Source organism: Gracilinanus agilis, chromosome 1 (assembly GCF_016433145.1).
Source record: "Gracilinanus agilis isolate LMUSP501 chromosome 1, AgileGrace, whole genome shotgun sequence".
Classification (NCBI taxonomy): domain Eukaryota; kingdom Metazoa; phylum Chordata; class Mammalia; order Didelphimorphia; family Didelphidae; genus Gracilinanus; species Gracilinanus agilis.
The window spans coordinates 703,871,728-703,898,998 of NC_058130.1; the positions used below are offsets into that span (position 1 = coordinate 703,871,728).

Here is a 27,271-nt window from a genome sequence, read left to right on the forward strand (position 1 = left end):
TATAGTATTATTACTATATGTATAGGTCGTCTCTTCTAACAGATTTTAAACTCCTTGGGGGCAGAGACTGTTTCATTTCTGTTTTGTATCCTCCGCACTTGGCACACAATGCGTGGCATATATCCTTTAATTCCTAACTATGCTTATGATCTCATCAATTTGGGAGTTGTGTGCATTGATGCTGACTGCAATCCCTTCACGCTGCCTTCACTGCCAATGCTATGCAGCTCTTTTCCACATCCTCCCAAAAGTCTGCCAGAGGGAGTCCACCCATTGCACTACAGCAGAGTTCTTAATCTGGGGTCAGTGAACTTGTTTTTAAAATATTTTGATAACTATTTTATTATGCTTGATTTCCTTTGCAATCCTAAGGCATTGTATTTTTTGCATTTAAAAACATTATTCTGAAAATGAGCCCACAGGCTTCACCAAGAGGATCCATAACACAAAAAAAGCTTAAAAACTCCTATAACTAGAGATTTTCTTCATTTTCTCTTGACAATGGAGTACCCTAACCAATCACCTGTCATCTCATACAACTGCCATATGATCAGTTCATCTTCCCTTCCTAACACACAATTTTTTTATTACATCCTTTACTCCTATTCTTCAGAGTTTCTCCACTGTCTATATGTTATAGCCTGCTTCCACTCTCCATATGCCGCTCTGTATAAGACAGTGGTACTCCATATCTAAATGCCATAAAATACCACCAGTAAAATATGATGTAGCTTTATTTTTTTTTTACTGAATCAAGTACTTTTGCAGGGGGCAATCTAAAATCATAAGTACAATGGAATTTTATATTTTCTACATCTGTCTCTTAATGGTAAAATGGTAAAGATGTAATCCATTGTTGAGAACTACTTACGAAAATCTGCTTTTTCCATACTAATACCCTCACTGAGTAAGCCTTCCATTCATGGATAGATGACTTTCATAAAGATTTTGTACAGATAAAAGAGAAGACATATAGATCAGTAGTTATTGATGTTCTTTGTATTAATAAGGTTGTTTTTTAATTTTTTATTGCTTTCTCCTCTTTTAGATACTTTATAAATTGAGCCCTCAGTACCTTCACAATTATATTGCCTCCCACATGGATTTCCTCTATTTATATCTGGTCAATCCAATTGCTTCCCTCCTCCCCCTTTGTTCTCTTATGTGCTTCTTATTGTTCTTTGTTCTCTTATTGTTCTACTTCTTCCATAAGCACATCTAAGATTGTGATGGTCCAGCGGTGGCAATTTCATAGTCTTTGATGGAAAAAGTCTGTCAAAATGGTTCCTGTAAATCTTTTCTATTTTTCTTCTGTTTGTCTTCCATTTTCATCTTTGAATGTGCTTGGGGTCACTCTGTTTAGTTGTATTACCTTGCCAAGTTTTTCTCCATGGCTTCTTTCTATGAGATAATCTTTTTCATAATTGTTCATCATCTTTCTTCACAATATTTATAAATAAATTTATATTTTAAATAAATATTTTCTTTGGCAGTCATCTCTCTCCATTTGGCAAAAAAGTATTTGATAATGAAGGCATTTCCTGAGCTCTCTTGCTCTCTTTGTTGTGGTAAATTGTATTATAGCAAACTACATTGATTAAACTTCTGAATAAAATTATTATAGTTGGTGTCAGTGTCATTTCTGTTGTTCATTTCCCACTTTAAATTTTTTTAAATCCTTACCTTCTGTCTTAAAATCAATACTACGTGTTGATACTAAAGCAGAAGAGTGATAAGGGCTAAGCAATAGGGGTGACATGACTTGCCTAGGGCCACACAGCTAGGAAGTGTCTGAGGCCAGATATAAACCCAGGACCTCCTGTCTCTGGGCCTGGCTCTCAATCCACTGAGTCACCCAGGTGCCCCCCCCCACTTTAAAATTTTCAGTGACTTATTTAAATAATTCCAATAGTATATACTTAATAAATGCTGTTGATTAACAGAATATATCATATCAAACTGATGTAAGGCCAGAAAAGGAAATGGGATGGTCATTCAGCAAAGGTAAGAGATACAAAAGCAACTCATATGTTCTACTAGTACACATAATAACATCAAGAAACCTAGAGGAAGACACTGGGTGGGCCTTATAGGATACAAACAAGTGCTGCATAAAATGAGAAGTTGATTTGCACTCCTGCAAATCATACTCTTGTGATTAAGTATACCAAATGAAAGAATATTATTTCAGATGAATCTCATATGAAATACTATTGAGTCTTCATAAATAATTTCACCTCAGAGCATTATAAATTATCAGATGAAATAATATTTTGTTATTATATTTAGCTTTGGGAGTCAAATTTTAGGGCAAACTGGAGTGTCATGGAGAGAGTGAACAGGATAATGAAAAGACTGAAAACCAAGCCATACGAGGACTGATATATGGTCCTAGGAATGCTTAGTCTGGGTTAAGAAAAGTCTGAAGTGGGAGGGGAAGGATAGTAATATTCAAGAATCAAAAAGCTCAGAATTGGAAGAGACTTCACAGGTTATCTAGTCCAGAAGTATCAAATATGCAGCCTTCAATACTTCTGAGAATAGCCTCAACCAGATTAAAATATAATTAGGAAATACTTAGCAAAATAAATAAAAATATAATAGAACATAGATAATATGTGTTTAATGTGCTGCCCCCAGGGATCCTTATGTATGGCTTAGAGGCCTTGGTTTCTATGAGTTTAACACCACTGGACCAGTCCATCCTACACTTGGAAAAGAATACCTTTAACAAGACAGAAGCACCATGGTCCTGTAGAAAGATAGAAGTTAGAAGACACAAGTTCAAATTCCACTTCTGAGGCTTACTACCTCTACAACTGAGGATAAATCATTTAATCTCCCTTGACCTCCCTTTCTTCATTTGTAAAAGAAGGAGATTGAACTAAGTGGCCTCTGAGGTCACTTCCAACTTTACATCTATGATCCTGTATCAAATAAAACCTCTAGGGAATTGGAAAATTTTTTGAATTGGAAAATTTTTCTTTCTATGAAGCCTAAAATTGTTCCTAGTTACTTCCTCTAGGGCCAGATGAAATTAACATAATGCCTCTGAAACCTGACAGCTCTTCAAATATTTAAAGACAACTATCATGTGCCCCTAAGTCTTCTCTTCTCCAGGCTAAAAACATCCTCAGTTTCTTCAGCCAAGCTTTATATGGTATGTGGCTCTTCACCATACTAGCTATCCTTTCTGGATGGTCTTCAGCTTATCAGGGCCCTTCCTAAAATGAGGCACCCAGAACTAAACATAATTATCAAGCTATGATCTGACAAGGGGTGAGAGCAACAAGACTATCACTCAATATAGCCTAAGATGATCACGAGAGCTCTCCTGGCTCTCATGTCACATTACTGAATCACAGTGAGCTTTCATTTTACTAAAACTCCCAGATTTTTTTCTGGAGAACCCTTGTCTAATTGTGTCTCTCCCATTTTATCTTTCTGATTTTAATTCTTTTGATCCCAAATATAAAAGATTATATTTATTCTTATTAACTTTTATCTCATTCAATTTGGCCCAGTCTTTCAAAAATCTTTTTGGATCTTTCATCCAATGTCTGCTAACACTCCTGGCTTTGTGTTCTACCTGCAAATTTGATAAGCATGCTGGTTATGCCTCTATCCGAGTCATTGATCAAACTGTTTAACAGCATGGGGCCATTCACAGATTAATGGAGCCCTCTACTGGAGACCTTTTTTCAAGCTGATATTAACAACTATTAATGACTATTTTTTAGATCTTGCCATTAAACAAGTTCCAGAATCCACCCAACTATACTATGATCTCTGAATCCACAGTTCAATACATCATCTACCCATCTTCTCTACAATAGCATGTTAAAATTTAAGAAGACTATATTTATTTGTTACTCAGGTATGATTCATTCTTAATGGAAGTATGCTGGCTCTTTGTATTCACTGTTTCATTTTTGAGAAGTGCACTTATCATTCCTTTAATAATATATTCTCTAGAGGCAGCTGGGTAGCTCAGTGGATTGAGAGCCAGGCCTAGAGACAGGAGGTCCTAGGTTCAAATCTGACCTCAGACACTTCCGAGCTGTGTGGCCCTGAGCAAGTCACTTGACCCAGGGTATTACCACTCTTCTGCCCTGGAGCCAATACACAGTATTGACTTCAAGAGGGAAGGTGAGGGTTTAAAAAATATATAATATATTCTCTAATTTTGCCATGAATCAAAGTAAAGTTCCCTGGCCTATAATTTGCAGGTTCCTCTCTCTTCTCTTTTTTTGAAAAGCAAGACAACATTCATTCTTCTCTAACCCTGATGTATCTCCTACATTTCTCATACTCTTTCCTGGGATATCTATAGGAGGCAGAAACTACATGTCGGTTCTCTGAATTTATTAGCATATCTATCATTACCCTACCCTGTGCATATCACAGTAATACTGTGCTCTCATCTGAGTGGCAGAGTTTAAGAAGGCCATTGATGAACTAGATGTCCAGAAGACAGTAACCAGAATGGTGAAGCTCTCAAATCCATTGCCACATGAGGTTCAGTTGAAAGAAATGGAGATATTTAGCATGGAGAAAGAGGGTACCATGACTGTAGTTTTTAAGAATTTAAAAGAGCCATCAGGTGGAAAATAGATTATACTTCTTCTGTATGATCCCAGAGGGCACAACAAGGAACAATGAAAGGAAGTTATAAAGAAGCAAATTTAGGCTTGATGTCAAGAGGAATTTCCAAATAACCAGAGCTATCCAAAAGTGGAATGGATTGCCTCAAGATGGTATTCAAGTAGAGACTGAATTACCACTTATTGGGTACACACTAGTGGAGATTAATCTTTGGTCAGTATTGAATGGACTAGATGGTTGTTAAACTCCATTCCAACTTGGAAATTCTCTATTTTATGATTAATTCATCTGAGCCTTGTGATTTGAACTGATCAAGGAAAATTAGGCATTTTTTAAATTACCTTTCCACTTATCTGGACTATCAAATTTTTTTTATCATTTCCAATCATAAGAGAGATCACTCTGCTTGGCCTAGATAAAAAGAAGTGTAAAAGTGAAAATTGGGAAAAGCCATCTAGAAGTGTATATATTTCTATGGACATGGGAAATGTATCAAAACTACATTTCCCGTGGTCCAGCTGTTTCCGTTTCCGGGTCTTTGGGGCATGGGGAGGTCTACGTCGACGCAGAGAGGGTTTTAAATCTCCTGGGTTAGGAGGGAGTGGTCTTTTTTTGCCGGTAGGGTCTTGGCTAGCAGACAGGAGACAGTAATGGAGGCGGCAGTTTTGAATGCTTACAAGCGCGTGGTCTGATAACTTTATCTATAAACATGGCTTTAATTAAAATACTAATTTATATATTTATACAAGCCTTTATCATTTTTCATATTAACAATTTGGCGATTTTTATATTTTTTCTTTTTTTCTTTTGAATTTACTCATACAACCCCATGACTCAACTGTATATATTGAGCTGATCTGGGTATTTCTTTCTAAATACCCACATCAGGGGGGATTGTATTTTTATGAAATCCAAGATTAATTGTATTTTATTATATTCAAGATTTAATTTTGGTTTTGTTTGAGAAAAATTCTCAGGGAAAGAAACTTGCTAATTCCTTAATCCAGAGAATGAACTGTTTGCAGAGAGATGCCTGAAGAACCTACATTTAATCAAGAGATCCAGAATGAACTTTGGGTTGCAATTGATTGAACTGATGGGGTTTTGTTGCATCAAGTGATCCAGAATGAACATTGGGTACTAATGAATGGACCTGATGGGTTTTGAACAGCTACTTTAATTGTACATGATATGCCGATTGGGGACTGCCCCCAAATGGTTTCTTGTCAACGCGCTTAGCAAAACATTGGTTTTGCTTTCTCTCTTTTCCATTTCCCTCTTATCTCTAACTATTGTAGTTAGAAGGACCTTTGTGGTAGAAGATGTTTGTGTAACATGATCACTTGGGGTGACTAGGCACCCAATATGATCATCAGGGGGGATTGTGTAAATAGAATTAGCTCTATCCCATTAATAGTCAAAAATCTACTCAACCCAGGTGTGCTAATTATGTCACTCTCAGCTCCCTTAGTGGGGAGGGGAGACGAGTTACCCACACGTGACAATAAGTAACAAATCAAGAATAAGGGACTACCCTTTGGGCAGTCCAAATCAATGTAGAAACTGCCATTTGTCCATTTGAATTAGAGGTGGACCACAGGAAGTGATGAAAGACACTATCTCTTCAAGTAAGTTAGTGAACTTCCTGTGGGGGCAGTTGCTGTCTCGAACTGGAAGAAGAAGCATCTCCTGAGACCACAGACAGATTACGCTCTATATTGTCACATGGGTAAGTTAGGCTGACTTCCTTTGCCTAGCTGGGCCAATTCTAAACTCTGCCTATCTGGCTGTTGGGCCCTGTGGCTTACAGCTTCATTATTAAGCCTTATAACCTTCTTCTCTCTCAGTCCAGGCTGGACTAGCCTCTACTTTTCTCTTTATTCCTACTTTTACCTACCGATTGTAAATAAACTCTTCAACCCGATGCTGACTTGGGTCTGATTTAATTACGGAATCAACCTAAATTGTTGATTCCTGGCGGCCACATATTTTAATATATATCTATAATACCTAAATTTTATTCCTTACAGAAGGAAGATAAGTTTTTTCCATTGTCATCTAAACTGGTCAAACTCAAATAGAAAAGGAGGTAGAACACACTAAATTATGCACAAGGATCCTTGCAGTTGCATATTACTTCTAAAACCACATATAAATTATCTATATTCTACTAAACTTTTATTTTGTTATTTTACAATTATACCTTGATTTGGTTTGAGCTACAGTGGGCAGTTTAATAACTAGACTGAATGGCTGACAACTCTAATCCAATCTATTCCTAAGCAATAGTACTATCCTTTTTTTTAAAATTTAAACATTTATTAATATTCCTTTTTAACATGGTTACATGATTCATGCTCCTACTTTCCCTTTCACCCCCCGCATTCCCCCCACCCATGGCCGATGCACATTTCCACTGGTTTTATCATGTATCATTGATCAAGACCTTTTTCCAAATTGTTGATAGTTGCATTAGTGTGGTAGTTTCGAGTCTACATCCCCGTAGTACTATCCTTTTTGTTGATTCTCCCATTTTTCCCCAATACAACTTGAAAAATGATTTTTTGCTGTACATAGTTTTCTTCCCTAGTCCTAGTCCATTCTGGGATTTCATACCCCTAATGCTATTCCTACAAGGATGTATAAAAATTCCGTATTCATCTTCCCTTACCTACCCCTGCTTCCATCTTCTGCACATGAGAAGGCAGATGGGAACGCTGAATATGGATTCAGGAAGACTGGTTTGAAACCCTACCTCAACCATTTATTACCTTTCTTACCCTAGACAAGACACAATCCTTTTAGCCTCATCTATAAAAAGGGGATAATTATAGTACCTATTTCACAGGGTTGTAGTGAGGATCATATTAGATAAACCTTAAAATGCTATAAGTATAAGTTATTCACTTATTCACTATTCAAAGTAGTCTTTTTTAGACAATTTTCTCTTGTTCTCATTGGAACTGTTACTCTCTGTACTTAGCAATTCATTCTTTTTTTTTTTTTTTAATTTTAAACCCTTAACTTCTGTGTATTGACTTATAGGTGGAAGATTGGTAAGGGTAGGCAATGGGGGTCAAGTGACTTGCCCAGGGTCACACAGCTGGGAAGTGTCTGAGGCCGGATTTGAATCTAGGACCTCCTGTCTCTAGGCCTGGCTCTCAATCCACTGAGCTACCCAGCTGCCCCCCTTAGCAATTCATTCTTGAGTGGATCATTATTAATCCTGGGCTATTAATTTTAAGCCATAGGATATATCTTATCCTTTCTCTAAACCCTTTGAAAATTTAAGATGCACATCAGACTCTGCTTGGCTTTTCTCCTTCACAAATTCTAGTTGTCTATATTGAATAATCAATGCCTTCCTTATTGGTAAGAATCATATCCAGGTTCCTCCTCCTTTTGAAGGATGAGATAATCATTAAGGCAAATAAAAAAATGTTCATGTGCATTGCTTCAGAAAGAAGAGAACTCTATTTGGGAAAAGGGATTAGATATTTTTCTGTTTGACCCCAGATGGCAGAACTCTGAGCATGACAGATAAAGAACTACTAGTGACAGATTCAAAGAGGCAGATTTATACTTGCTATAAGGAAGAGCTTCCTAATAATTATCAAAAAAAAATGGAATGATGTCTCAGGAGAGGTTCCCCATCACTGAAGGTCTTAAATTAAAGGCTGTAAGATCACTTATTTGATATGCTGTAGAAAAGACTTAAAACTATTCAGGGATACATATGACCAGATAATGACTAAAGTCTCTTCTCCTGGGATTCTAGGATTCCATGACATAGTTCAATATTTTCATTTTATGGATGGAAAAAGCAATATTTTACTTTCTCTCCTTTTTGATGTATGTGAGTTGTTTCTCCAACTAGATGAGGTCCTCAGGAATTCTTTTCCTTTCCTTGCTTCTGGAATAAGCCCAAACACAGTACTGGGTGCTAAATGCTCAGTAGGGTTTTTCTAAGGTTCTTCTGAGAGAGCAAAAGACAGAGAGCAGTTGTGTGAATTCATATTCCTCTGCATAGTACTTATTACACTGCTCAGGGTTATGTGATTAATAACTTCCAGTCTAGAACATGCCCTACCTATCCTTCCTTCTAGAATCTCTTCTGTCACTGCCCCTTTTCATATCAATAAATGCTTCTTTTAATGCCCTCTCAAGACAAAAGTCCTATATTTATTTAAGTTTTCTTGGGAGAGTGGTCAAATTGTCCCTTTTCCTAGCTTTCCCTGATCCCTCTCATCCTCTCAAAGATGATGGGACCTGAATCTTGTAATGCTGAGGAGGCACAACACTGTGTGGGAAATACAGGGATAGGTGAAATATTCAGGCAGTAGGCACTGGGCTCAAATACCATCCCCACATTTAGCAACTATTTGACTTTACTCTTCCTAGATTTAGTTCCTTATTTGAGATAATACAGACAATAATAATCACTAAAGTACCTGCCTAATGGTGCCTGCTCCAAATGACCAAACATATACCATGTACTTTGCAAATTTTTTTTTTAAACCCTTACTTTCCGTCTTGGAGTCAATACTGTGTATTGGCTCCAAGGCAGAAGAGTGGTTAAGGGCTAGGCAAAGGGGGTCAAGTGACTTGCCCAGGGTCACACATCTGGGAAGTGGCTGAGGCCAGATTTTAACCTAGGACCTCCTGTCTCTAGGCCTGCCTCTCAATCCACTGAGCTACCCAGCTGCCCCCATACTTTGAAAATTTTAAAGGGTTATATATATACATAAGCCTAATAATCAGGATCTTCCTCCTATTACTATAAAATCCTATGAAACAGCAGGTTAAACACCTTTGAAAAGTATATTGTGGAAACTTGAGGAATATCTCCAACATTAGGAGCTCCACACCAGGGATGTTCAATTCATGCCCTGGATTAGGGTCAGCACTACCGAGAATAAGGGAAATGGAAGGATAACTGTCCCTCACTTCCTCTTCTCAAGTTTGTCATGAAGAAAAGAGGGCCCTAGGAATTGTGGACTATGATCCAGGTAATCTGGTGATGCTGTGAAGAAGAAAGTAGCCATAGTTAAACAGGGATAAACCTGGCAAAACTCCCCTTTGGAGATTACATTTCTACCACACTTTAAGATTGACCAGATACTTTCCTCCCAACAGCTTCTCTAGGCTGCACTCTACTTCCGCCACTAAGCCCAACTGGGGTCCTTTTGTCCCCCTGACCACTTTTCCATTTCTTTTTCTTTGGAGTCCTCTTCAATGAGAATGTACATTCCTTGAGTATGGGAACAGTCTTGACCTATATTGGTGTTCTAAGCCCTTAGCACAATTCTTAGGACAGTAAGCTTTTAATAAATGCTAGCTGACTAACTTTACAAGTATTATTTTACATATTAGGAAATTGAGGCTTAGAAAAAGGAAATGGCTTAGAGACATAAAGGTAGTATTACTAGTAGTAATAGCAACAACTAGCAATTATAAAGCACTTAAAGGTTTGTGAAATGCTATAAATGTCTCATTTTATCCTCACAATAATCCTGCTATTATCAATTTGTAGATGATGAAACAAAGGCATACAGAGGTTAAATGAGTTCTAAGGTAAGACAATCTGAGGTAGGATTAGAACTCAAATCTTCCTAAATTCAGGTCCAGTTAACTATTTACTTCACCACCTAACTACCTACTATATAAGAATAAATGACTGATACATGGACCCAGATCTCCAGACTCTAGATCTAGTGCTCTTTCTGGAATGACACACTGACTGCCACTAGTCCTCTCCTGGCTTCAAATTTTGGCCCTGCCCATAATGACCCCCTTTCCCCACTCAACCTAGAATTCAGGCTGCTGCTCTGCACATGAGTTCCAAGGACACATAGACTAAGGTTAGTCTAATGTTCTACTTTGGACTAATGCAAAATCATATTTGTGAGATAAAGCCAACCGACAGGGGAATGTCTGGCTCACCAATAACAAAAGACCTTCATACCTGGGAACCTTTCCTTACAAATGGTGGCAGCAGAATCCCCAGGTCCCTAAATAAAGTGATAGAAGTAAAAACTCTGGCTGAGAGCTCAGCAGGAATAAACTAAGGGTGCTGTTCCCTGCCTCAGATATTCCCCTATACCCTAAAAGTAGTATTTCTGTACCTTTTCAAGCTGTAAACTAGATTAGCAATTTCAAGGTGCCACACAGCATGGCGCCTCTGTGCCACGGGTCATAGGTTGCTGACCCCTTACAGTTCAAACTCCTCAACATGCCATTCAAGGCTCTCCATAGTGTGACCCTACCCAACTTCACCTTATCTCTCCAGGCTTCCCAGGACACACCCTCCACTCTGGCCAGCCCAATCTTTTCCACATAATTAATTGCACCCAAGCAATAGTCGTTCATACCCTTCCCCCCATCTCTGATTATCCAATATAAAGGGATAACAATACAGCCTTACCTTAAGATACAGATTTACTTTTGAAATGATCTTCTGCATTTTCATAGCTTACTCAGCTCATCTCACCTCCTTCATAAAGACTTTTCCAACAGCCTCAGTCTACAGTAATCTTTCTCTGGCCTCCCTATTTGTTACCAATACCAAATGACTGCTCTAGTCTATAAAACATTGGCCTTGGTTATACACTTCTGGTTACTACCTCATATGGGTTGGTCTTGGGGATTTTGTCTTTTCCTATCCTGCAAAATCTCTAGAACAAACTAATAAAATGGTTTTCTAATTATTTCATGTACTTTAATGTTTCTTCTCCAAAGCCTCTAGGTTAGAACTTCAAGTTATAAAGGCCTAGATTCAAAAACGTACTTTAGATACTTAATAGTTGTGTGACCCTACTAGGAAAGTCACTCTCCATCTCTGTACCTCAGTCTCCACAATTGTAAAATGAAGGGATTGGGCTCAATGATCTCTAAGGCCCCTTCCAGATCTAGATCTATGATCCTATAATTTGTGTGCTTCCTCTATAGAAGTTAGGATGTGACAGAAAGAATACTAGACCAAAAATTATTAGCTATTGGACTTTGGGCAGGTTACTTTTCCCTCTGTAAAATGAAAGGGATGACCCAGATGATTTTTCATGTTCCCTTCCTGTTCTAACATCATGATGAGTCTAAAATTCTAAGTTACTATCTTAGTACCACTTTGCATAAGGCTGGGTACAGAGAAAACATTCCAACAGTAATTATACTAGAATGGCATATTAGAAACAGTTCTGGATTTGAAGCCACCATGCCACTTACTAGCTTTATGACCTTAAAACAAACCCCCTTCACCTATTTGGGCCTCAGTTTTCTTATCTAAAAAATGAGAGTGTTGGACCAGATAGCCTCTTAGGCCCCTTTCAGCTCATTCAATTCCATGAATCTATGCTTTATGAATTAAATCCTAACAGTAGAGGTTGTAGCTAGAACCAGACAGCCTTGAGAAATGCTTTTCTCTGCCCACCTCCACTCCTGTTTTGGACTCCCCTTGGTGTGATAGGAGGGCTGAAGTGTCAATACATATGCTCCTTTCTCTAAGTAGGTGGGCCTAGGGAGAATAGCAGCTTGAACTAAGGCAGTTAGTTAAGGCAGGTCTGAGCCTTTTCCTCCCTGTTTCTTTGCGCATAAGTAATTTTTTTTTTTAAAAACCCTTACCCTCCACCTGTGTATTGGTTCCAAGGCAGAAGAGCAGTAAGGGCTAGGCGATGGGGGTCAAGTGACTTGCCCAGGGTCACACAGCTGGGAAGTGTCTGAGGCCACATTTGAACCCGGGACCTCCTGTCTCTAGGCTTGGCTCTTGATCCACTGAGCCACTCAGCTGCTCCCAATAAGTCATATTTAAATAAGGCTTATAAAGTGCTCACAAGGACCCAGAGAAAGTCAATAAAAGGCATTGTTATGCCCAATTTTCAGATTAGAAATTTGAGATACAGAAAAGTTAAATAATTTAGAATCCAAAGAATACAAAGGGACCTAAGAGACCATCTAATCTGATTCTCTCATTTTGCAGATAAGGAAACTGAGGCCTAGGAAGTTTCAGGGGATTTGCCCAAGGTCTCATGGGTGGTAAATTTCAGACATGGGAAATGAACCCAGTCTTTGTCTCCTGAGTCAGTGTTCAATATGTTGCCTTCTTGAGATCACACAGCCAATACATGGCAGAACTAAGATTTGAACTGTCTCCTGAGTCTAACACCAAAGTTCTTTCCACCACTAGATGTCTGTCTCTAGTTTGGCAAGTTGAATGATATAAAGGTTGTCTGCCCCAGAGCAGGAGCTGTGTCCTTATATATGATGTTCTGGCTCCCTCCCACTCAGGGGACCAGAGGCCAGAACCTTAAGGTAAGTCCAGAACGAACAGGTTAGAGTGACTTCCTCTCTAAGGGTACCATTCCCAAGACCCTTACCTTCTTCTAGATCATTGCGTGCTGCTGCTTCCAGCAAGGTGATACTCGGGGGGAAGAGTACTCGTTTCTCCTTGATCCCAACAGTAGTTTTACATTTCTTTTCCATACGGCCCTTCTTGCCTTGAATCTCCTTCTCAGCCTGAGCCCACTTCTTCAGTTGGTGGGCCCTCCTCTTCTGTGCATGCTTCAGCCGTTCTTGGGTGCCCATTCTACCCACCATGGGCATCTCTGCCAGGAGTTCTAGATGCTCAGCCATGGTGAAGGACTGCTTCCAGGTAGAGTGGGACAAGTCAGAGTAAGGGAGGGGAGGGAACAGGCTAATCTGGGCCTGGACCCAAGGGATGAGGCTGGTGGCCTGATCCAAGCCCTCCGGGGGCATCCCCTGCCTGGCACCTACTCCTCCTTTGGGATTGTTGCAGCTATTGATTAGTTAGCTATTCAGCAGTCCAAACCTTTGGCCCCAAAGGCAAGAAATTGCTCCATAGCCTTAAGTCTGGCTCTTAGTAGTGCTACCTAGACAAGTCTATGGGGAAGACTGGAGTCCAAGCAGCAGTATATCCAGGTTACTCAGTCCTAGCCTGGGAACTGGTCACTATCTACTCCACCTGCCACCAAAATTCCCCTGTCCTGGCTCTTGAAGCCTTAAACCACAGTGTCGAGGGACAGTCCAGAGACTGTGCCAATTCGGTTTAGTGCCCAAGGCTAAAGGGAAGATCTATGCCTGTCCCGACTTCTTGTTCCTTCTCCCAGTCACCTCCCCCTTACAGGGTCAGGGTGCACAGCTGGTACGTGTGGCACACAGCAGGCGGGATCCACTCAGCAGGGAAGCAGTCACTGAGACAGAGGCCAGTCTCAGTCCAGGGTCTGCTGCTAATTACCCTGATAAGGAGGCTCCAACTTCCCAGGCCACTGAAGGGCAGGCGAAAGGAAAACAATCACCAGTAAGTGATGGTCCCTCCAAGGGTCCTGGCAGCACCCCAGACCTCCTTTCAAGTCAAAGAATCGACAGGTACAACCAGAGAGCTCCCCATCATCAGACCTCTCCAATCTTCCACTCCTTTTCCTTTCTCCCCCTCCCTGGCTTAGTCAGAGTGTTGAACGTTCCAGTGTCAGTTTATAGCCTCCATTACCATCATAAACCCATGAAGCCCCAGTGGGGCAGTCCCTTCCCAAAAGGGAGGGAACAGGAGAACAGTTATCAATGAAGGAAGAGAATGAGACTGTCAAGACAGTATGCTGATGGGGTCTTTCTGGGACAGGCTCTAGCAGCTTCCTCTTTCCAAGTCTGTCCTACCCAGGTCTTACAACTGGTGCCTGCTCACAAAAGCCTTGCTGGAGTTAGGCTGGCCACCTGGCTCTCTCTTCCTCGTGGTGTGTTGATTTGCCCAAGTTTCTTTGGCTCCTGTCCAGCAGAGGAATAAGCCTCTTCAGTCCAAATGCAGAGGAGGGTGGGCGAGCAGATGGATAGGTAGACAGACAGCTCAGTGCTAGGCCAGTATCTTAGCTCTTCCCCAGTGAAGTATGGCTGGATGTACACTACCTTTTGCTGCCCTGCCACCCCACTCAGGCAGATAGTCAGGCAGGTGGCTCCCAAGGATCTGAGGAGGAAAGAACAAGGAAACATCAAAGAAGGCACCAAAAGGGAGGGGAGAGGAAAGGAGGGAGAAGGTATAGCCTCTCTCATACTGACTGAGTCAGGACCAGGCCAATATCTAAAGACAGCCACAGTTTAGACAACAGTATAAGATACTTCCAAACTATGTGGTCCTGAAGTTTGCCCCTATCTCCCCATCCATCCTCATTCTAATCCCAACATTATAACACATCTGCCCTCCCCCCTCCACCCACTGTCAACAGAATGGAGAGGATACTCATTCAGTATGAGTCTACGTCATGTTTTCCTAAGGTGGGGCAAATGGAAAGCCACTGCTTAAAAATGCCTTAATGCCTTTAAAATCTAATTGCCTGGTGAATGAAGGTCAAACTCCTCACTGACATTCAAGGCCTTTCATAATCTGGATCCAAAAGACCCTCCTCAAGTACATTTTAACCTAGATGCCCTCTTAATGTAGCCCATGTTTTCCCACAGTGGAACTTTTGACACCTGTTTCCTTTCCCTAAAATATTAACTTGCTTTCACCTCCCTACCATCCTGCTAAAAGTCTATAAGCTAAAAACCTATTTATTCTTTAAGAGGTAACCCAGGTGCAAGAAGCCTTCCCCAATCCCCTTTGATGAAAGTCATCTCACTACATCAAAACTCTATTTCTATCCATGTATAATCTCCTCTACTAGTAAGCTAGGCTAGGAGTAAGGAGGGATCTTGTCACTCACTGGTGTAACCCCTGTCCAGACACAAGGTCTTAGCCTTAATAAGAAGTTGATGCTTGCTGAATAAATGAAGAGTAAACAAATAATAAAATAATAGAGCTGGCTGAGTGACAGACTCAGATTCAGATGAGTAGGTTTCAAATTTCCCAAAATTGTGTGACTGTGTGTAAATTACTTAACTTTTCAAAGTCTCAGTTTCTTCATCTGTAAAATGGGGATGAAAGTATCTGCACTACTTAACTCCATAGGATCACTATGAAGAGGGTACTTTGCAAAACCTGTTTTTGTTGTTCAAGTTGCTTTAGGTGTATCTGACTCTTTGCGACCTCATTTGGGGTTTTCTTGCCAAAGTTGCTAGAGTGCTTTGCCATTTTTTTCTCCAGTTCATTTTATAGATGAGGAAACTGGAGCAAATAGGATTAAATGACTTGCCCAGAATTATACTGCTAGTAACTATCTGAAGTCAAATATTAAATGAGGAAGATGAGTCTTTCTAACTTCAGGCCCAACACTCTATCCTCTGAGCCATCTAGCAGGCTCCTGTAAACCTTCCAGTGCTACATAAATATAAGTTATTCTTATCTAGTTCAGAAGCAAAACATCTCAGAGTTGGAAGGAATCTCAAAGGTCATCTAGTTCAACTTCCATGAACATTCAATCCACTTTATCATATACCTGACAATAATCATTCAATCTTCTCTTGAAAAAACTCTAGTAAGGAGAAACTACTTCCCAAAGCAACTCATTTCACTTTTAGAAGTTTTTCTTTGCATGGAGCTGAAATCTGTCTTAAATTTGTTCTATTTAGATCCTAGTTCTACACATAACAAATTTAATCCCTTTTTTTACATGCTAGTTCAAATACCTGAAGACAATTATGACATTCCTCTAATGTTTTCCACATGCTAAACATATTCAGTTCCTTCAGAGAATCATGTGGCAAGAGCTTAAGACATGAACTCATATGGCCCAATCTCAGTCATCCTAGTTATGCTCCTCTGGACATACTCCAGTTTATCAATGTTCATTTCACACTGTCCTACTGTTCTCAGAAACCCAGATCTGAACGCAATACTCTATAGTCTGATTAGGGCTAAGGGAGGGCAAGAGGGCCAATCACCTTCCCAGTCCTGGTGTCTCTCAGAGAAGACCAAGTGTTTATTCCAGAAAAGGAAATGAAAAAGGAGACTGCAGCATTGCATCTGATTCTGACAGTAACAAATGAGTATTGCAGCAGAAATCAGTGGAGCCAACCTTTGATCAAGATGGTTGCCTGAACAACAGGGTAAGTCGCCCAGCTTCAGCAAAAATCTTAAAGTTCAATACTAGACTCAAAGTGATCCAGAATTCCAATGAGAAACTTCAGCAAATGACATCTTTTGCCACAAATCTACCAGAACTGTACATGAAAGAAGAAAGGACCCTTCCCCCCAAACAATGAGATATCCACAAGACCAGAGATAGAACAAATAGAGCCTGCAAGTCTCTTTGTTGGGAGGCAACAAGAGAAGAAAGTCTTCTTTAGAAAGTCCTATGATGGTCAGAAAGCTCTGGAGACCCTTGAAGCCTCAGGGAACAGTACCAGGCAGTAGACTAGCTATAATGTTGACCAGTAAAGTGCAACAGTGCTCAGAATGGATCAGCCCAGGCCTAGGGGCTGTTACTCAATATTCTGGGAGGGCCCTAAAGATCCAGTGCTCTGAACCTTAAAGATCCAAGGGACCCTAACCCCAGGAGACAGAGATCATTCCTAGTGCCCAGACAACACAAGGTAAGATTAAGCAGGGCTGATCATTCCACTTAAAAGTGCAGCAAGGACAAATCTGGTCGCAGACACTTCCTAGCCATGTGATCCTGGGCAAGTCACTTAACCCCAACTGCCTAGCTTTTATCACTTATCTGCCTTGAAACCAATACTTGGTATTGATTCAAAGACATAAGGTAAGGTTTGTTGTTTTTTTTAAGTGTACCAAAGAGTAGACTCAGGATTTGGCACAATACTAAGATTCAGAAAATGAAGCTAGAAAGATAAATAAATCAAAAGAAAACACATACAAGTATCAATAATTATTATAAATATAACTCTATAACAACCATAATCAATATAAAAATAGTTTCTACAAGGACCATATGAATACTGAGAAGAAACAGACCAAGATAAAAAAAAAGTTGTTAAAAGCATTGAAGGAAATAATTGGAAGGAGAATAAATTAAAAGACAAAAGCGGTAAGCCTTATCCAATAAAGAAAATCCCTGAAAACCAGAATAGGTCAAATAAAAATCAATGATTCTGTGAGATGGCAAGAAATATTAGAAGAAAATTTTAAAAATGAAAAAAAAAGGATGATAATGGAACACATTTGAAATAAAAAACATGTGGAAAACAGGTTGAAAAAAGAAAATTTAAGAACTAATGGACTTGGGACATTTAGGTGACTCAGTGGTTAGAGTGCCAGGCCTGGAATTGGAAGGAATTGGGTTCAAATGTGGCCTCAGACACTTTCCTAGCTATGTGATCCTGGATAAGTCACTTAACTCCAATTATCTTGCCCTTAGCATTCTTCTGCCTAGGAACTGACCAATACTTATATTGATTCTAAGATGAAAGGTAAGGGTTTAAAAAAGAATCAATGGACTTCTTGCATTCTATGATTTTTAAAAGCATCTGAGCACTCTATTACAAGTAGATGAAAATTACCCAAATCTATAAGAAACAGAGGGCAAAATATTGATATAAAGAGTTCACCAATCACTTTTTGAAAGGAACACCAAAAGGAATAATACTCTAAGACATGTCAAAGCCAAAATCCAGAACTCTCATATCAAAGAAGAAAACTGCAGGAAGCATACAGAAAGAAGCAGTTCAAGAACCAAGGCCTTACATTCAGGTTCATTTAGGATCTAGGAGTTGTGTTCCAAGAAGCAAAAGATAGCTTATAATCAAGAATATCTTACTCTGCAAAACTGAGTTTAATCCTACAAGGGAAAACATGGTTTGCTAATGGAATTGAGAACTTTTAAGTATTTCTAATATAAAGACTGGAAATGAATAGGAACACTGAAATACAAACATAAGGGTCCATGGAAACCTAGAAAGGTACATTTATCTGAGCATTTGGAAGGAGCTACGTGATGATGTAGTGCTAACACTCTAATGAGGATGAAGAAACAAGTATCCCTTCAGAAATATAATGTTTTCATGTGGTACTAAAGGAGTTCAATTAGAAAAACAGAGGTCCTAGGGTGGGCTGGTTCTGTTCTAAGGAGTTTGACTGGGGAAAGAGAAGGAAGGCAAAAGGAGGAATACAACATTGTAGAAAGGAAGAATAAGATTTTGAACTTGCTTTTGGCAGCTAGGTGGCACAGTGGACAGAGTTCCAGGCCTAGAGTTAGAAAGACCTGAGTTCAAATAAGGCTTTAGACACTGACTAGCTGTGTGACCCTGGCAAGTCACTTAATCTCAATTTCCTCCCAGTTTTCTCATCTCTAAAATGGGGATAATACCTATATCCCAAGGTTGCTGTGAGGATCCAATAAGAGAATAATAGTAAAGTGCTTAGCACATAGCAAGCTCTATTTAAGTATGAGCTATTGTTGTCCCTATTATTGTTGTTGCTGTTATCATCTTATACTTGGGGTATGTGAGGAGAAGAATATATAAACAAGGAGGAATAGATGGGGGAGTAGGCATCAGCTCAACCTATACTATAGTTGTACACAGAGAGTGATTCGTTATGGCACAATCGAACAAAATAGATTTCTCTACTAGCAGCAATGCAATGATCCATGACAATTCTAAGGGACTTATTAGAAAGAACGCTATCCATATCCAGAGAAAGAACTGTGGGAGTAGAAACACAGAAGAAAAACATTTGCTTGATTATGGTTCGATGGGGATATGTTTGGGAATGTAGACTCTAAATGATCACTCTATTGCAAATATTAATAATAGAAAATAGGTTTTGATCAATGATACGTGTAAAACCCAGTGGAATTGCTCACTGGCCATAGGAGAGGGGAGGAAGGGAGGGAAAGAACATGAATCATGTAACCATGGAAAAATATTCTAAATTAATTAATTTTTTGAACCTATACTATAAAGTGGTAGTTATCAAAACAATTTGTTACTACTATGAAATAGAATAGTGGCTCAATGAAATAGGTTAGGAAATCAACACATGGTAGTTAGTTAATTACCATAGTAACTTAGTGTTCAATAAACCCAAAGAATCAGGTTATTGATAGAAGAACTCACTATCTGACAAAAACTGCTGGGAAAACTGGGAAACAGTTATCACTGAAACTAGGCACAGACCTCACAGCATACACCAAGATAAAGTCAAAATGGATACTTGATCTAGAAATAAAGGGCTGGGGGCAACTAGGTAGCTCAGTGGATTAAGAGCCAAACACAGAGATGGGAGGTCCTGTGTTCAAATCTGACCTCAGATACTTCTTAGCTGTGTGACCCTGCAAGTTACTTAATCCTTATTGCCTAACCCTTACAACATTTCTATTGATTCTAAGACCGAAAGGTAAGGATTAAAAAAAAATAGAAATAAAGGGAAATACCTTAAATAAATTAGGGGAACACAGAAAAGTTTATCTGTCAGACTTACAGATGAGAGAAGAATTTATGCCCAAAGACATAGAGAATATAATGAAAAATTAAATAATATTGATTATATCAAATTTTAAAAGTTGTCCCACAAACAAAACCAAGCAATTAAGAGTAGAAGGAAAGCAACAAATTGAGGGAAAAATTTTAGAGCAAGTTTCTGATGAAAGACTCATATCTCAAATATATAGTAACTGAGTCAAATTTATAAGACTACAAAGCATTCCACAACTGAAAAATGGTCAAAGAATATGGACAGTTCTCAGCAGAAGAAATTAAAATTATTTATAGCCATATGAAAAAATGCTCCAAATCACTACTGATTAGAGAAATGCAAATTAAAACAAATCTGAGATACTACCTCATATCTATCAGATTAGCTAATATGACCAAAAAGGAAAATGATAAATATTGGAGGGGATGTAGGGAAATTGAGACACTAATATACTGTTGGAACTGTGAATTGATACAATAATTCTGGGGAGCAATCTGGAACCATGCCCAAAAGGCCATAAATTAAGCATACCCTTTGACCCAGCAATACTACTATCCCAAAGAGATCAGAGATAGAGGAAAAGGACCTACTTGCACAAAAATATTTTTAGCACTTCTCTTTATAGTGACAAAAAACTAGAGACTGAGGGAATGTCCATCAATTGGAGAATGGATGAACACAACTTGTTTATGGTTTATGGTTGTAATGAAATACTATTGTGCTATAAGAAATGATAAACAAGATTAGTTCAGAAAAACATGAAAAGACTTATATGAACTGATGGAAACTGAAATGAGCAGAATCAAAAGAACAATATTTACAATAAGAGAAGTATTCTATGATGATCAATTGTGAAAGACTTAATTATTATCAGCAAAACAAGGTCCTAAGTTAACCCCAAGGGACTTATGATAAAAATTTTACTCAAAGCCAAAGAAGAACTATTGGAATCTGACTGTAGATCAAAGCATGATCTTTCACTTCTTCAAAGATTTTTATTGTATGTGTAATATATTCTTCTGTCATATCATTGAGAATATGGAAGTGTTTTGCATGAAAGCATTGGTAAAATCTATATCAGACCATTTACCTTCTCAGGGAGTGGGAGAGAGTCTGAATGGCAAAATGTCAGAAAACAATTGTAAAAAATTGTTTCTACATGTATTTCTGAAAAATAAAATAAAGTATTTTTTAATTTAAAAAAGCAAGCAGTGTGAAATAGAATTCTATATGAAACTAAATCTCCTTTTTGTGTTCTACTGTGGATATGCAAATGTGTTTGGTTTTTTTGGTGTTTAAATCCAAAATTTTAAAAAAATTTAAAACTTAATAAAGTCATAAATACCAAAACATTATTATTATTATTATTATCTATATGATACTTTATGGTTTGCAAAAAATTTACTTTACAAATATCATCTCATTTGATCCTCATAATAACTCTGTGAAATAGGTACTAGTATTATCCCCATTTTATAGATAAGGAAACTGAAGCAGGCAGTGGGTAAATTACTTGCTCAGGATTACACAGACAAGAATTATCTATTGTCCAATGTGAACTCAGTTACTCCAGGTCCAGACCTCTATCTGCTGTGCCACCTAGCTTCCATCAAAAATATACTTAATAAAAATCTTCTTAAAAAAGAGATGAACAGAGTTGTTTGATGCATAGCCTAGCCTTTAGCTGAGTAAATTTCAGAAATCAGAGATAGAATAAGTAGGATTCTATAATCTGTAATTCTAGAATAGAAATCAGCTCAAGAACTCCTACTATATATTACTTCTATGTTCAAGAACTTTCACTGGCTTACTATTGCTTCCAAAATAAAGTACAAGTTCATTTGCCTAGCATGGAAGGATCTTTAGCAATCTGGTGTCAAACTCATTTACTTAATACTACTCTGTTTTCAATACTTAACATTCTAGATAAACTGTACTGTTAATTGCTATTCTTCAATCTTATACCACTCTTTCTCACTTTCATGCATTTATCTAAGCCAGTGATGGCAAACATTTTAGAGACCAAGTGCCCAAACTGCAACTCTCATACCACATGTGAGCCCACCTTACCCCACGCATGTGCCACAGGTTTGCCAACATGGGTATAAGCCCGTGTTAGCAAAGGCATGGCATGCATGGCCCAGCATGCCAGAGGGAGCTGCTCTGTTCCCCCTCTTCACAGTGCCAGAGGATATTTTTTTGCATGCCCCACCCCTCTGCCCAGCAGCCAAATGCAGGTACTTCCTCCACTGTCTGAGGTAATGCAGGGAGCTCATAGATAGCTTGAAATTGCAGTTTGGGTACACAATCTTGAAAAGGTTCACCAACACTGGTCTAAGCCATCTCCCAGGCCTGGAAATCACTCCAAATTTAGCCACCACTCAGTGGAAGAAGCCTTACTGCTTCTCTCATACCTAAATAGGTATCACTTCTACCTCTCTGACAAATAAATGGCAATCTAGTCTCAGAGGTAAAAGTTAGAAAGGTACTTGATTCTAGAAACAGTTGTAAGGTATATAATGTATTATTATCTCTATTTTACAGATGAGGAAACTGAGGCTCAGAGAGGTAAAGATATTTGCCCAATAGCTATCACAAATTGGAGCTGGAACTTGAGCTCAGATCTCTGACTCTCAATTATATGTTCTTTGTACTATACCATGCAGCCACACACTAGCCCAGAAATGAGCTCAGGATTCCAGGCTCCTTCACCTGTCAATCTTTCTATCAGTCTTATGATTGCTTCCCTTTGCAGAAGAATAGACTCTCCAGGGAAAAGCAATAACAAGAGGAAGTAAGTCTAAATATGGACTGTCAACTTCCAATTATTGCAGTTGATAATAGGGCTTGTCTGTGATAATAAGAAAAATAAAAGCTCACAATTATATAGTAAAGTCTAAAAGGCATCTAACATAGACGACCTCCCCTGAGTCTCATAATATGCTATCAAGTTGGTAATACATATATTATTCATCTCCCTTTACAGACGAAGAAATTGAGACTCAGAGAACTAAACTGATTAGCAGAGAACTAAACAGGTATATTAATTGAAGGAGTATCATCATTTTTATCACATTGGCATTGGTGAACTTCAAACAGTGAAGATCTCTCCAATCATCTAAGTCTTTATTTCAGGAAAATGAAAGAAGGCCTTGACATCTACGCTCAAGCCAGAGAAGGTCTGCTGACCAGGGTCAGGCCAGAGAGGGCTCTGTTGTCTGAGTCAGATCAGGGCAGACTAAAGAGGCCCCACTGTCAGGTGTCAGTTTGGGTCAAGAAGGGAGGAAGGGATGCATAATTTAGGAAGAAAGAGCTGAAAAAACACTAGAGAAGGAATGTTCATTAGACAAGGACTCTAGCCAGTCCTCCCTGATTACCCAAATTACTTTATTCTGATGCACTGAAGCAACAATAAGTGTGGCTTATTATAGACTCCCCACTCAGGAGTCTAAAGTCTTTGCCAGGAGTTTGAAGCAGTATGTAGTATACAGTAGAAAGAACTCTACTTTTCTTGTTGCATTTGAGTCCCAGATCTGCTACTTCCTATCTACAAAGCTACTTTACTTCTTTTGGCCTCAGTTTCCTAAAATGAGAGAACAGGATTAGATGATCTCCCTAAAGTTCCTTCCAAAGTGCAGCAGATAATCCTAGACCTGGAGTCGGGAAGATTTATCTTCCTAAGTGAAATCTGGCCTCAGATACTTACTAGCTATATAACCCTGGACAAGTTACTGAGCCTGGTTTGCCTCAGTTTCCTCATCTAAAAAAATAAGCTGGAAAAGGAATGAAAAACCACTCCAGTATCTCTACCAAGAAAACCCCAAATGAGGTCACAAAGAGTTGGATACAATTGAAACAAGCAAACAACTAAAGGTTCCTTCTAGTTTTGAGTGTATGATTCTATGGATTTTTTTGCAGAACCTAGTCGTCACCGGTCCTCACCTTCCCAAAAAGAAAAGTCCTGGGATAGCTGCCTCTGAAGAATGTCTAAGGGACCCTGACCTTCACTACAATCCCCTTGACCCTAAAAGTGATATTTTTGTTGTTCATCCTTTATTTTCGAAGAGGACCAATGACATTATGATAGAAACTCACTGGAAATGGGGCAATGTGTCAGAAGAGTCACTGCCTTTTAATTTGTCAAAAGGAAGAAGGACCAAAAAGGGGAAATTCTATTATGGAAATGACTCTCTCCAACAAAAAGGAAATGGGTTGCTACTAGATGGTAATGTTGGGGAGAAGTAATCACAAAGTCTTAGAATCTGGAATAGTGCCTTCCCCTCTGGGGTTATCTTCCAGCTTTTTTTGTATGTATCATGTACTTATTTATATATGTGTTGTTTCCCCAACTCAAGAATCTTCATGATGTGACTCCAACTACCTTTCTACATCTTGCTTTTTCTCGTGTATTCCCAACACATAGCATGATACCTAACATAAATAAGCCCTTTGGATAGAGATAGAAAAGGAAAATGCTGATTTCAGAGGATTTACACTAATGCCTCTGAGAAGAGTAATGGTGAAACAACAGGCGCAAAATGAGGCATTTATTGTTATTAATTCTTTTTCAGTAGTCTGAATCTTCATGATAGCATTTGGCGTTTTCTTGGCAAAGATACAAGAATGGTTTGCTATTTCCTTCTCCAGCTCATTTTACAGATGAGGAAATTCAGGCAAAGTTAAGTGACTCACCCAGGGTCACAAATCACTTCCTGAGTTCAAATTTAGCCTCAAATGAGTCTTCCTGATTCCAGGCCTAGGACTCTATCCATTGTGCCACCTTGCTGCCCTATAATGAGGCAATAATGACCAACAGGTTGATTTGTTTTGCATGTTTGTACTTGTTATGTGGGAGAATTCTATGGGAACAGAGAACCATCAGAAAGTGGCAATGATGTAAACAAAAAAAGGCATCAATAAAATAAAAATGTATGCTAAAGGGAAAAAAAAGCTGGACAAGGGTTTAACATGCAATCTAGATTTTGAGAGATCACATATCAAAAGTTTCAGAGAAAGGATCCCATGGCCTAAACTTCCGTAAAAGTCAACCCAAGAAAGAGTAGTAAATATAAGAATAAAATTCTGAAGACCAAAAAAAAAAAAAAAGGAAAATGTCAATGCATAGGAAAAGGGAAAATTGTTTAAAAAGACAAATGGAGATACAATGGGGACTCACTGACTAATTTAGATTTTAGAAAGATGTATATAGAAGATGAAAAGAGCAGGAAATGGAGAATGAATAGAAAGCATGGCAAGGCCCTTCGAGAATAGTGTTAACAGTGTTAAGCTCTGTAAGAATGAGCTGAGAAGAGGGGGAAAGCTTAAGACAAAGGAAGCAAGTGATAGGAAGGATCTGAACTCAACTCCTCTGACTCCAAAGCCAGTGCTCTTTAATGTATTTGTATTTGAATCCAATTCTTTTTTTTAAAACCCTTACCTTCTAGTATGAACTATAAGACAGAAAAGTGGCAAGGGGTAGGTAACTGGTGTTAAGAGATTTTCCCAGGGTCACAGAGTTAGGAAGTATCTGAGGCCAGATCTGAACCAGATCCTCAACTCCAGGCCTGGAGCTCTATCTACTGTGCTACCTAGCTTCCCCTGAATCCAGTTCTAATGTTTGTACATTAAGATATCCATCTCCATCCATCCGAGACCCCATCAGAGACTTGCTGTTGAGAAAGACAGTGTAGTAGAGTGGTCATTTTTCTCCACAAGTACTAGGAATCAGCAGGACTACTGGAGTCCTAGCTCTTTCATTTACCAGTCCTTCAACCTTAGGCAAGTCACTTCTGCTTTTATGACCTCAGTTCTGTCATCTGAAAAATGGAGGGCTCAAACTATACCATCTTTTAAAATCTTTTCCAGCTCTAACACAGTTTATGATTTTTAGGAGGGAAAATTATGTTGACAGTGGTAGGACAAAGGGGAAATGTCTTCTTCAAAATACGCTATATAAATAGCATACATAATATGATATGTTACACAAATCTACAAACTCAAAAAGTCAGGTTAGCCCAGATGTCAGGATAGTCAGGAAACTGGATGCTTCATTTATTCAATGATTAGAGTAGTTAAGAAAATAGTGAAAGTCCAAGATCTAGGTAATATAATCTAAAGCTGCATTTAGAGCCTAACTGGTCTCCTGATTCCAGTTTCTCTAATTCATCTTCTACAGAGGCGCCAATAACAAAGTCTGATTGTCTTCAGTGGCTCTCCATTGCTTATAGGACAAGATACAAACTCCTTGAGCCCAGTACTTAAGGATCTTAACAATGTGACTCCAACTCACCTTTCCACATCTATTTCAAACCACTCCCTTTTTTTCTTGCACTCTAAACAAAGAACCTCGGAAACCATCTGGTCCAACCCATACCTAAACAAGAATCCTAGTGAAGACTGTGAGACAAATGGTCACACACTTTTCACTGAAGATTTGCAGTAAGGGCAGGCAGCTAGGGGGCTCAGAGGATAGAATTCTGGGCCTGAAATCAGGAAGACTTACGTTCACAAGCAGCCTCAGACAATCACTAGTTGTGTTGACCTTGGGCAAGTCACTTAACCTGTCTGCTTAATCCACTGGAGAAGGAAATGACAAACTATTCTACTATCTTTGCCAAGAAAATTATATATGGGGGTTATGACTGAATAATAACAAGAAGAGGTAGAAAGGGAACATACTAACCCACCACCTTCACAAAAAGTTCATTCTACTTTTAGACATGTCTGTTGGGTTTTCCCTTATAACAAACCTAAATCAAAACAGTCCGACTGTTTACTGTTCCAAGAGCTTGGTATTCCATTTCCCATTCCAATGCCTTTACATAGAAGACATAATCCAATCCTTCAAGCCTAAATACATAATCCTCTCATTTCCATTTCCCAGAGTCTCTGGCTTTCTTCAAGGCACAACATGTAACATCTGATCCCCCTAGGCATAAGTGCCTCCATAGTCATACTTAACTGTTTATTAGTGGCACCTCCCTGGGAGAATGAAAGTTCCTTGAGGAAAGGAACTGTTTTTCACTTTATCTATATATCCTAGGTGCCTAAATCAGTATATATGGTGGACATGTAATAAAGACTGTATAAATCTTACTAGATTTCAGGCTCCTTGGGGCAAAGCCTGGGCTGTTTTCCACCTTTGTACCCTTTCTCCATTGTCAGAACCCTACATCCATTTGTTGTTATTTAGGCTTTTTAGTGATGTTCGATTCTCAATGACCCCATTTTGTGTTTTCTTGGCACAGACACTAGAATGATTTACCATTTCCTTCTCTGGCTCATTTTACAGATGAGAAAATAAGGTATATAGGGTTAAATGACTTGCCCAAGGTCACATAGCTGGTAAGTATC

At 38.9% G+C, this 27,271-nt stretch overlaps 1 protein-coding gene across 1 annotated transcript in view; it reads right to left on the reverse strand.

The window, feature by feature from the left end:
- The window catches only part of PPP1R16A (protein phosphatase 1 regulatory subunit 16A), a 38,506-nt gene extending 24,881 nt beyond the window's left edge, over positions 1-13,625 (reverse strand). The window contains exon 1 of the mRNA XM_044684678.1: positions 12,975-13,625. Within this exon, the coding sequence (XP_044540613.1) occupies positions 12,975-13,353 (379 nt within the window). The 5' untranslated portion in view covers positions 13,354-13,625. The remainder of the gene's footprint in view (positions 1-12,974) is intronic.
- Positions 13,626-27,271: the final 13,646 nt, after the last annotated feature.